Source organism: Protopterus annectens, chromosome 1.part1 (assembly GCF_019279795.1).
Source record: "Protopterus annectens isolate FY-2018-M chromosome 1.part1, PAN1.0, whole genome shotgun sequence".
Classification (NCBI taxonomy): Eukaryota; Metazoa; Chordata; order Ceratodontiformes; family Protopteridae; genus Protopterus; species Protopterus annectens.
This window is the reverse complement of record NC_056726.1, coordinates 564,197,878-564,210,992: the sequence shown is the minus strand read 5'-3', so window position 1 is coordinate 564,210,992 and position 13,115 is coordinate 564,197,878. Positions and strand designations below refer to the sequence as shown.

The 13,115-nt window shown below is 40.0% G+C and overlaps 1 protein-coding gene across 2 annotated transcripts in view; it reads right to left on the bottom strand.

The window, feature by feature from the left end:
* The window catches only part of LOC122806395 (receptor-type tyrosine-protein phosphatase U-like), a 1,549,454-nt gene that overhangs the window by 42,156 nt on the left and 1,494,183 nt on the right, over positions 1-13,115 (bottom strand). For both annotated transcript variants that reach the window (XM_044076762.1, XM_044076771.1), the window contains one exon: positions 12,839-12,974. In XM_044076762.1, coding sequence (XP_043932697.1) covers positions 12,839-12,974 — 136 coding nt within the window. The remainder of the gene's footprint in view (positions 1-12,838; positions 12,975-13,115) is intronic.

Sequence of the window (13,115 nt, the reverse complement as noted above, 5' to 3'; positions counted from 1 at the left end):
ACCGATTGGCTAGACAGAGGGACTGAGCTAGGAAAGATGTGCAACAGGTAAAGGTGATAAAGAATAATGAGGGAAACATACTTACAAGTGAGGAAAGTGTGTTGAGCAGATGGAAAGAGTACTTTGAGGGGTTGATGAATGAAGAGAATGAGAGGGAGAGAAGTTTGGATGACGTGGGGATATTGAATCATGAAGTGCAATGGATTAGCAAGGAGGAAGTAAGGATAACTATGAAGAGGATGAAGAATGGAAAGGTTGTTGGTCCAGATGGCATACCTGTGGAAGCATGGAGGTGTTTAGGTGAAATGGCAGTGGTGTTTTTAATGAGATTGTTTAATGAAATTTTGGAAAGTGAGAGGATGCCTGAGGAATGGAGAAAAAGTGTTTTGGTACCAATTTTTAAGAATAAGGGTGATGTGCAGAGCTGTAGTAACTACAGTGGGATTAAACTGATCAGTCACAGCATGAAGTTATGGGAAAGAGTAGTGGATGCTAGGTTAAGAAGGGACGTGATGATTAGTGATCAGCAGTATGGTTTCATGCCAGGAAAGAGCACTACAGATGCGATGTTTGCTCTGAGAATGTTGATGGAGAAGTACAGAGAAGGTCAGAAGGAGTTGCATTGTGTTTTGTAGACTTAGAGAAAGCATATGACAGGGTGCCTAGAGAGGAGTTGTGGTACTGTATGAGGAAGTCGGGAGTGTCAGAGAAGTATGTAAGAGTGGTACAGGATATGTACGAGGGTAGTGTAACAGTGGTGAAGTCTGCGGTGGGCATGATGGATCCGTTTAAGGTGGAGGTGGGATTACATCAAGGATCAGCTCTGATCCACAGACGAGATCAGACAGGAGTCCCCGTGGACAATGATGTTTGCAGATGACATTGTGATCTGCAGTGAGAGTAGAGAACAGGTGGAGGAGACCCTGGAGAGGTAGAGATATGCTCTAGAGAGAAGAGGAATGAAGGTCAGCAGGACTAAGACAGAATATATGTGTGTGAATGAGAGGGAGGATAGAGGAATGGTGAGGATGCAAGGAGTAGAGATGGGGAAGGTGGATGAGTTTAAATACTTGGGATCAATAGTTCAGAGTAATGGCGAGTGTGGAAGAGAGGTGAAGACAAAAGTACAGGCAGGATGGAGTGCGTGGAGAAGAGTGTCAGGAGTGATTTGTGACAGACGAGTACCAGTAAGAGTGAAAGGGAAGGTCTACAAGAGGGTAGTGAGACGAACTATGTTATGTGGGTTGGAGACAGTGGCATTGACAAAAAGGCAGGAGTTAGAGTTGGATGTGGTAGAGTTAAAGATGTTAAGATTTGCACTGGGTGTAACGAGGGTGGACAGGATTAGGAATAAGTATATTAGAGGGTCAGCAAAGGTTGGAAGGTTTGGACACAAAGCCAGAGAGACAAGATTATGTTGGTTTGGACGTGTGCTGAGGAGGGATGCTGAGTATATTTGGAAAAAGATGTTAAGGATGAAGCTACCAGGTAACAGGAAAAGAGGAAGGCCTAAGATAGGTTTATGGATGTGGTAAGAGAGGACATGCAGATGGTTGGAGTGACAGAGCAAGATGCAGAGGACAGGAAGAAATGAAAACAGATGATCCGCTGTGGCGACCCCTAATGGGAACAGCTGAAAGATGATGATGATGATTCCTACATTGTAAAACATGTCTGAATAGTGCATTGGTCTCTTTTTTCCAAATAATATCATATGTGTGTTCATATATCCTTTGTCTCAAATTTCGTTCCATTTTGCCAACATAATATTCCCAACAGGTGGTACAGTAAGCAAGGTATACAATTCCTCTGTTAAAACAGGTAAAGTGACCAGTGGCCTTTAATGTAAAGGGTATTGTGAAAAGCAACAAGTTACCCTTATTGGCAATAAAGGCACATTGGGAACACCACCCACACCCAAAAGTTTCCTTGATGTGATCCATCTTAACTTCCAATCTTTGCCCACTTTTCTCAAACATGTCCTTAAGATTGTAATTCCTTCTAAAACTGTATGTTAATTTTTTATTAAATATATCTAACTTGTTGGGCATTCTCCTAAACATTTCCCACACATTGTTAATAGTCTTTTTTATCCAACAAGTGTCTGGGTTGTAAGTAATAACTAAATAAGGTGTTTGTCTGATTTGTGAATTTGATAGGGTTTATATCCCTAATTCACAACTAGAATTTTAATTTGAATTAGTAATGGTAGTTCCCATCCTGCAATTTGGTCAGGATAGCCAGGATGACCTCAGAGCAGACAGATTCATTCAATGAATTGGAATATGTGCACCAACTTCTTTCAGAACGAGGCTACCCTGACAATATTATTAATCCTTTGAAAGAGGAGGTTATGACAGGTTGGGGAACTAAATATGTTCCTCTTTTAAAAAGGTCTTACACTAATTGCAGGATGGGAACTACCATTACTAATTCAAATTCAAATTCTAATTCTTTTTGTTGCACCCAAATGACAAAACTTTTCCATTTGCTTTTGTAAAGTGTGTTAGTGGAAACTTTGTGGGATGATAAAAGAATGTGACGGACAGGGGAGGAGAGCATGGGCTTTCTCTATTAATCAATGGAACTGGAGGAAACCATGAGATCAACCTTAGGCCTGGAATGTCTGGGTGAATTATATCTGTCAGATGAGACAGTAGGTCTGGAGTTGGATCCAGAGTCCATGGAGGGTGAAGAAGATGAGGACAAAGAAAGAGAAATCAAATCTGAAGATGCCAATAAGTGGCAATGAGGATTGCTGTGCTCTTTAATTGAGATGCTTTCTGAAGAAATCTGTGAATTAGGGGTAACTGGGGATAGGCATAAATGAGACCAGTGGTCCAATCATGAAGAAAAGCATCTTTTGGTGACTCCCTTGGTGGGGCGATGAGCACAAAGAACCCACTGCACTTGCTGTTGAGAGGAGATGTGAAGAGGTTGTAGCACAGTTTGCCCCATCAATGGAATATCTTCTCCAGCACCTTCATGTTGAGAGACCACTTGTGAGGCATCAGAATACACCTGCCCAACTTGTCTGCAACCAGGTTGGTTTTCCCTGAATGTTCATTGCTATCAGAAATCAATTGGATGAGATCACCAACTGCCACACTCTCACTGCTTCTTGACAAATGGGGTAATATTTAGTTCCCTCTTGTTTGTTGATGTACCAGACTAATGACATATTGTCTAATTGAATAGCAATTGTCCTGGTGGGGAGAGTGTGTTGAAAGGCCTGCAATGCTAGGAGGATGGCTCTCATCCCCAGGATATTTATATGCATGTTGGCCTCTTCTGGAAGGCTCATGCCTTGGACTGTCCTTCCCAAGACGTGCCCTCCACCTGATCTGGGATGCATCAGTGGACACTATAGCTTTGGGTTGGGAGAGAACAAAGGGATGACCTTCTAGTACTTGGGAGGAGTTTATCCACCACAGGAGATCCTTTTTGCAAGCTTGAGCTATTTTGATCTGACTGGACAATGGCTGATGAAAACTGGACCATTGAGTTGTGAGTGTACACTGAAGAATTCTCATATGGTATCTTGCCAACGGTATCAGAATGATTGTCACTGACATTGAACCCAAAGCTTGGAGGATCAGTCAAGCTGAGAGAAGAATGTTAAATGAACTTTTTGACTTGATACTGAATAGATTGAATCATGGCTCAAGGAAGACACGCTGTTTGAGTGACTGTATTAAGTGATGCACCTATGAATTCCAGAAATTGTGTTGGTTCTACATGAGATTTCTTGTGTTTAATAGAAATTCCCAGGCAGAAGCACAACTGGAGTACATAATCTTGGGCTAGCATGAAATGATGACTGGTCAGAGTGGTAATGAGCCAGTTGTCCAGATATGGAAACACCCAGAATCCTTGCAGCCTCAAGTGAGCTATCACTACTGCCATACACTTAGTGAAAATGCTGTGTGCTGTGGTGAGACCAAAGGGCAGAGCTATGAATTGGTAATGACTGGCTCCTAGCTGGAAGTGTAGATATCTCCTGGATTACCTGTTCATATTGATGTGAGAGTATGCCTCCTGAAGATCTATGGAGTACATCCAATTGTCCTTGTGTATAAAAGGTAGAATGGACTGAACAGTGACCATCTGGAACTTTGTATAGTGAAATGACTGATTCAGGTTGCTGAAATCTAAAATTGGTCTCCAGTACCCTGTTTTCTTTTGCACTAAAAATAATCTTGACTAAGTTCTGGACTCTTTCTGGTCTGGGGGGACTTCTTGGATGACCCTTTTTATAGCAACTTGTTTATTTCTAATGTTGCTAGTTCCCTCTTACTGCATGGAGCATCAAGGATTTTCTTTGAAATCAATGGAGGTGGATGGAAAAAATGTTATTATATAACCTTTGGATAATATGCTACACATCCATGAATCTTTTGTAATTTCTAACCAGGAACTCTGCTGCAGAGATAAAAGACCCCTGACCACCTACATCAATGGAAAGTTGGGCCCCCTTTTAGGAGTGCTGATAGGAGCTGCCAATGGAAGCTTCTCTAGATCCTTGGTTTTGTGCACCTCTTCTGCCTCAGGGATGGCATTTTCCATTAGAGTTCCCCCCTCTGTCCCTGGGGGAACTGTCTCCATATGGATCTTGGAAAGGACCTTATGATTTCCTGAACCACATTTTTTGACCATCTCATTGATTCCCTAGAAAAGATTTGTTGAGGAGTGGAAAACTGAACCCTTCACAGTAAACAGAGTTTTACCTTCCTACTAACACCTAGGGAGCATGTCTTTCACTTTGAGCCAAATAAGTGGGGGTGGACAAAGGAACCTTGTTCCGCCTAGTTCCTTCTTCATGGCTGCCACTACAACCATGACAACAACTGGTAGTCCCTTGCACCAAAAGGTTCTGCCATTAAGTGGTGCTAGGATCCTATCTGGTCTGTTGGGGATAGGTTCAACAGTATCAGGTTCCTTCCATGTCCATCGAGAGACCAAATCAATGGTGGTGGGCCAGCTCCAACAGCCTCCAGGAACTTTTTTTTGGGAAGGGTGTTGGGAGACCAACCACCCCTTTGCTTTAGGAGTTCCAAAATGTTTCCAAATGAGACGTCATTGGGTGGTGATCTTGGGGACCCTACCCCTCATCAAAGTTGGTGTCTTTTGTGACAGACTCTTGTGGAGAGACCAGGTGCCTCCTTTTGCACTTTTGTCATCCTAGGAACTTTTTCTGTGGGATGCTCCAAAGAAGTGTCAGATGAAATTAGTATACCCTGCTGGGTACCCTGGTGACTGACTTGAACTGGCTGTCCCAGTGGCACAGTTGGTTGAGGCTCAAGATGCAGAGATGAATGGGCTAGGATAATCAGAGCCAAAGAAGGAGGAAAAGCCTGAGCTCTAGAAACAGAGAAGGCTCTCTCCAGTACTTCAAATGAAGAATGCCTCAGAGAGAAGGAAACTGATGGCTCTGAGAAGACAGAGTTCATTGCAACACCTCAGATCCTAAGCCAATGCTATGGCTCCAAGAGTTATCCACCTCTGAGGTGATTGGTACCAGTCCACTCAGAGATGCCACCAGCTTTGAAGATACCAGTATCTTCATATCTGATGTGCGCTCCAGAATCGTTGGACACAATGACTCTGAAACCAGTGGATGGATCAGAGAAGGAGACAAGTGGGGGGTTAGTATTAGTAAGAGTCTCCAGACCCGATGAGGTCGGAGCCAGGAGGAGCCTCATTTGAATCTGCATCAAGAGAAACTTCCTCATCATCCTGTCCAGGTTGGCTTCAGTCAGACTTTTGGAAGAATGTAACACCAAGACGAGAATGCAGGAGGATCGAAAATAATTGTTTACAATGTCCTCAACTTGGGCTGGCTCCAAAACAGTTCAAAAGCCACGTAGCAGTGTAAACAAATTAATTTTGCTTAACTTTATTTTATTGTGACTTCCTTTGTGGGTCTTGTGCTGTAACTTTGGAATAAAATTAATTAGTTTACACTACTATGTGGCTTTTGAACTGTTTTGGAGCCAGCCCAAGTTGAGGACATTGTAAACAATTATTTTCGATCCTCCTGCATTCTCGTCTTGGTGTTGTTTTTTGGATTTCATCCTTTTTGCTGTTTTGGAAGAATGTGCCAAAGATGCTGTTGACAAATGTCTTGAGTGGTAATACCTCTGAGACTACTTCATGAAGGAGAAAGGTAGCCTAGAGGAAACTGGATCTGGGCCTACAGCAGTGATCAGATCCAAGGAGATTTTTCTGTTCTCATCTTCAGATCCAAAGTCTTAGATAATTTTGAAGAAGTTCAAAGCCCAGAGCAGAGGAAGTAGTTAGATCTGGAAAATGCTTCCTAGAGTCCTTTTTATCAGATTTATTTGGGGTTTGAGCTCCATATGATGTTGATACAGATTTAGAGGGGGAGCAAACCTCTAAGAATCAGTTTGTTTGCTTGTTTGTTTTTTTGTCTATAAGAGCCCTATGGTTAAAGGCCTTACAGATATCACAATTGTAGTCAATATGCATTGGGTCTAAACAATACATGCATTTGGAATGTGTGTTCGACAAAGGTATTTTTTGGCCACAGGCCATACATTTCTGGAAACTAGGGTGTTTCGCAGACATTTATCTACAGTGAAAAATAAACTATTTGTAGAGAGAAAGATTTTTTAAGAGGAAAGAAAGAGAAAAAATATACTAACAAGGGTAAATTTAGGTATACAAAAAGTACACTAAGAAGAAATACCATAGATGGTATTTAAGAATACACAAGTAATTAAATAATTCACTGAAAAAACGCTATAAGGATGTAAGAACCATCAAGGGTATCAAAAACAAACTTACAAAGATATAATAGATTCTCACTGACAGTTCAAAAGTTGTCTGACCACATCCATATTTGAAGGCAATGGATGAGATTATTATGGAAAAGGGAGGAGCTCGAGAGTTTCAGTGATCCATGAGCTGGTAGAAGTGACCAAGTCAGATCTGAGGATTGGATTCAAACCCAAGGCTTGAGGGACAAATACAAATTGACAACATCAGATCAAATAATATTACTTGTGCTGACTATGCTCCTAACAGTCAGTAATGAATCTATCAACCTATAAACCTATATACTTTAGCCACTCACAGTAATACATTTCAAAATAGTGACTAAACACATTTCACGTAATTGAATTATATATGAAGTGATTGAATTATCCCTGGATCCAGAAGAGATTGTCCTAACTTTCAGGCAGCTTAGAAACACTATGGTTTGACACTCAATATGTAGATGGCAAGCCAAGTAGATTTAGGATGTGTTTTTCAGTGATTCAGAGAGGATAACCAGTATTTTTTGTCGCTTTCTGGAGTATCTTTGACCTCATGCATCTATGCTTGCCAATGACTCAAAAAGAAAAGAGGGATAGAGAGAGAGAGAGAGAGAGAGAGAGCATGGAGCACAGCATAGAAAAATCCCAAATCTTCTTTTGAAGTAGCAGTACCTAAGATGGTGAGTGCTGTAAAGTCCTTCGGCAGGAGGAAGGCAGGACTGGCAAGCATCATGAGACAATTATTCATTGACTGCTTATTTTATTCAGAAGGAAATCATCTACCAGTATGGAATTTAACCATGAAACAATCATGAACAACAAGGACACAAACACATTGGCTCTACATTTTTTCTCAATTTTGTTCAAGCTATTCTCTCAAAACACAGTATTGCGAAGTGTACAACCAGCACACTGCCATGCCTTTGAAATGAATACGCCATAAATATTGCCATCATGTCACCCCTTCTATAACATAGGGTTGTGATAATAAAATTTGTGATACACATAAACTAAATTACATGCTTGATGCAATGCTATATGACCTATGCCCAATATGATTATCCCATTAAACAAAATGAAATAAAAAATCATGCATAAAAATCCTAACCCTACAGCTTTTGACTACTATATGTAACACTATTACGTTTATGGTTTCATAGGTTCATAAGTTAACAGAAGGGTACTAGGCTAATGGTCCTAGAACCCTTACAAGCCTAGCCATATTTATCCCGAGTCATCCCAGTTGTTGGTGGTTGGGTGAGTGAAGTTTGCTGAGGTAAGGGTCTATGGTAGTTTATAATAACATCTTCTGTCCAGCAGAGACTTAAGCACCACCCCAAAAGTGAATTTGTGGTCAGCCATCCATTGATCTAGGTTGTGTTTGAAGAGGGTCAGGGAGGGGCTCTGTTTTACTTGAACTGAAGCTTGTTCCAGAGAAGTGTCAGTTTCTGGGAGATGTCTCTATCTCTTCAGCATGACCTGTTCATGTCAGAGGATAGGTTAGCATCCCTGGAGTGAGTGACCCTAGTTTCATGTTCCTTTGTAGTCTACAACAATATTATTGCTTATTGTTAAAATTCTGAATTAAACTTCATAAAAAAATGAAGCCTTGCTAGCAATCATTACAAATATTTAAAAGAAAATAGGCTCTGTGGTTTATTATCCATGACAGTTAAGTGCAAACCACTCTTCAAAGTTACATAAGTCTGAGTATTCAGTTTGCAATCTTCACCTACAGTTTGGGTCAATTCGTACACACTGTGATTTCAGACAGTTTCAGTAAAATGACTATATTTGCCTACCTCCACTGTATGCTCCTAACTTCAACATGACATAATAACCACCTTTATCAGACTACAAGTAAATTGAGACCTTTATTATGAAATGTACAAGAAGATGTGGCACTTGTTCAGTACAGCTCCTGGCATTACAGTTACAGACATGTTAATCATATTTAAAACTGCCTATATACATCTGCACAATACCCATACAGTACAAAATCCTTCCTGATCCACTTGCGGAGATAGAAAGATGTTCAGAATGTGCCTAAAACTGATCACAAAAAGAATGTAGTGTGGCACGTTTACATATAATATGAGGCCAGGTGGCTAAATCAGCTTTATCCTTACATGTCCAACACCAAGGTTCCATTGTAGAGCTTTGTTTAAATAATAACTCAGGAGTAATAAATACCCAGTGCAGGGTTCTCTAAGCATACGACCTCTATCTGGGGAATGAAGTCGTGCAAAAGGGCAGCTAAAGATAGCAAGTAACTGCTCTTCAGATAACTCTGTTCCTATCTATTTCACATAGGGCTCTGCAAGGGAGGTACTCTCACACAGCTGACAATGAAGAAATGAGAGCTCACTTTACTGTTATGGGTACTCCAGTGCCATATTAGTAATATACTTGTATAGTGGTTAGTCAATATTGGAGCTGGAGCACTTAGATTGATTTTGCCATGTATCAGAGATGATAGCAGTAAATAAGAAAATTGACAATTTTGGGGGAGGAAATATCATAAACTACAGACTCAAAGGATTTGAATATATCATGGGAAAATAGGTGAAAGGTAAAATAAATGCCATGATTTAGCTATTGTTTAAGTGAGAAGGATAAAGATACAATGATAAAGCCAGCAAAGGTAACCAAAGGGGAAACAAGTAAAGCAAAGACTTCATTTTTGTCAATAAGCCATGTAAATGCCACTGAAACATACTTTATAGTGTTGATTTATTGGGAAGTACTGATCATGTGACATGTCTCAAAATACTGCATAATCATGGTCAAAGGCATAATGTTCTCTTTTGGGATCTCACCTGAAGCATGGTCAATTAGTATTGTAAGGGAGGTCATCAGAGAGAGAATTAGTTGAACATCTCTGGGTGGGGTATCAGGTGACTGATACATTTATAACACAATGGATCAGGGATGCTTTTTCAGTGAGCAACTGGTTAGGAACCATGCTGCTTGGATGCATAGTAGAGGCTTTGTGGGTCCCTGGGAGACTTTGGAAACTACAAAAAGGGTACTATTTGCCTTTTCCATTTAGCATTAAGCTCTGTGGCGAATTCTCATGGGCAAAGCTTGCATAATGCAAAGAAGTTTACAATAGAGACCCATTTTTATAACTATAATTCTTAACTCCAGTGGTAGGCCCCACTTCGCCCAGTACTGTATATGCTCAGAAAAGATCTACTGAATTTTCTTGCATTTTAAGTTCCTGGTCAGTGCCAAACATCCAAGAAGATGATGGCTGAGGAGGTGCAAGTGAGCCCATAAGTTTTAAGGGTAGATGCTTGGAAGGTAAAATTAAAAGTGAGGAGGGTGAATTTTGTGGGTTTCCTTTATACCCAGTTGACAGTCTTTTGGGATTGCCCAGAAAACTGGGAGAGTTTTATCAGGGAAGGGAAGAAAGATTAAGGGACTGACTGTATAAAGTGCCAGTTCCACTCAGATGCACTGTGAAGAACTGCAGACAAATGCAGAGGCTATTCTAAGTGCCACAGCCAATGACTCAAGGGCTATGTCAAGTAGTAAAGCAACAAAGGGACAGCCTTTTATAACTCACTTTGATATTGTGAGAGCTTGTGATAAATATGGATCTATGCATATTACTATGGCTGAGCCTTGGTGGATAGATTGCATTGTAGCCAAAAGCAGGAAATGAGAAAGCTTTTAAAGTCTGAAAAAGACAGGGCCATCTGACATTATCAAAAGCTTTTTTGGCATCTACTGATAATAATGCTTTTGGAGTGCCTAAAGCCTTATTTTGCTCAATCCATTGAGTGACATATAATATGTTATACCCTCTTACAAAACTAACCCATTGGGACTTGGATAATTCGGGAAGCAAGGACAATGGATGCATTTCTCATGCAGCCACATATATCTTGCTGTCCACATTTACAAGCAAAACCAGCCTGTAATTGATACGTTGTGTGGGATCTTTTTCAGGTTTGAACAAAGGGACTAATAAACATTGCTTCCAGGAGGGTAATGCTAGGTGGGTTTTGAGCACTGATAAAACTACTTGGAACAAAATTTTAAAGGCTGGTGGGGGTAAGTGTTTATATATTTCCAATGGGAGGCCATCTGGCCTGGAGATTTGTTTATTTTAGTTACCTGATGGAAGCAAATATTTTATCCTTTGTGAATGGGATTTGTAAGGCCTCCTGATCTGAATCCAAAAGTCTAGGAAATTTAGAAACATCTTGTTCAGCTTTTGTATTAAGACAGTATGCTTTGCGGGGCAGAGTCCCTGCATAATGACTGAAAAGAGAGGTGAAAAATTTCGAGCACCTGTGGGACAAAAAATATCCCCTGGAGTCTCCCTTCTTATATGCAAGAGGAGTGATCTGAGAAGCATTGGCTCTACACTTTCTAGCTAACCTAGAATAAACCTGAGGGGAACCTCATGATATTATAGGCAACACCTGTCCATTGCTATCTCTGCTTTGTGATGTATAATAGTCTGGATCTTATTCCTATATTCTTTGAGGTTATCCCTGATGGATAAAGACCTGTGGGGCCTGGAAAATTGCTGGCACTCTTTTTGCAATGATGATAGGTCTTTCTGCCAAGTTTTCCATATCACGGTGGCCCACATCCATAATCTAGCATGAATGAAACATTTATTAGAATGCTATAGTATATGTATAGGGGATTCACTGCACTCATGTATTGTAACAAATTCCTGAGTGACATCTTGCAAGAATGTAGAAGAATATGGCCTTCTAGCATAGTATGAGGATAATCTCCAGCACATAGAACTAAGGGATGTTTTAAAAAAAATGAGAGAGCAAAGCCTCATGGTCAGAATATGGGCATGGGGTGGTCATAAGCACTATATAAGAATCAAGTAGCCCCCTATCCATTTAGATCCTGTCTATTCTACTGAAGGTGTTAAAGCAGGGAAAGCAGTCTGTGCAGGTACTGGCATGTTGAGTAGCAGTAGATCTCAAATCTATTAAGGAAAAATCCTTTATCCTCACATTATAACTTAGCTAATGCTGAAGGGTATGAAGGATTACAGGCAGTGGTGTCAATTGCGGAGATAAAGCAGTTGAAATCACCTCTGAGAATTCATGCTTCTCTAGTTCTATCTTGTATGTAACTGAAATGTGGTCCAGCATGCTTAACTCCCATGGCAGCATATAGATATGGATTTACAATTGTGATTAGGGTATGTCCAATATTAAACACTGCCCCAACTACCTCCACCCTGGTATAGAAAAAGTTACTTCTTAGGTAACAGCACCACACCTCTTACTACAATGTTGTATCTCCAGGCAGGAGTGTGTTCTTAATCACGTAAATGTATTTCCTAGAGTACAAGGAAATCAAGTAGTTGTGACCTTACCCACGTGCGCAGCCTGCATTTCTTGATGAGTTAATTAAGTCCATTAGCATTTATACTAAGTCATTTCATGCCTAGGAATACAGAATTCCTGGGTATTTAAGCCATCAAGCAGAAGGAGCCCTGGTACCATAAAACTGGGTAATGGGATACAGTATCCTAGATTTATATACCATTTCAATATACGCTCTAGAACTACTCTGCTGCAACTAAAATTAGATAAAACAATCCATGAAACAAGAAAAAAATACCTACAAGTAACTTTTTACAAGACAATCAACTCTAAGTTATGTAACCATGAATTAACGAGTAAATCAGCAATTGATTCTCATTTTTCAGTTTATAATTTGAAAAAAAATAAATTAATTCATGTGTGACCCCACTGGCTAATAGATTTTTCATAATTATTTTTGTTAGCAGTGGAATGTCTCAGAATTTAATTGATGTGATGAAACAGCAAACTACAGTAATTATTACTCTGTTAAATCTCTTTAACCTACTATGACTTAACATTTCACCCTTAATGGATACTTCTTGAATAAGACAAAAACATAATGACATATTGTTGTGATTTTTCGTTTTTCTGCAACACACATCATAGTAGCACCTAGTTTGATTCACTTTTCTCATCTAGAAACTGAATTATATTCCACGAAAAGCAACAGTTCTTTCGTAGAATAATAGTCTGTAAGATGCTTACCTTATCAGATATTAGCTGAGAACGACTCCTTTTGATTGATTTTACTGCTTGAAAAACATCTACCAGCCCTTCCACTTTGATGCAATCACAGATGACACTTGCAGCACAGAAGAGTCCACTCCGTTGTGCACCATCACTAGTGAAACAAAAGGTGAAGTCAAAGGTCACACCATACCACACTTATTCTTATTATATCATCCATAGATAAGGTGTACAGTCATAAAATATAAAGAATATAATGTGGAAATAAAGATCTACAAGAAAAGATAAGGGAGAA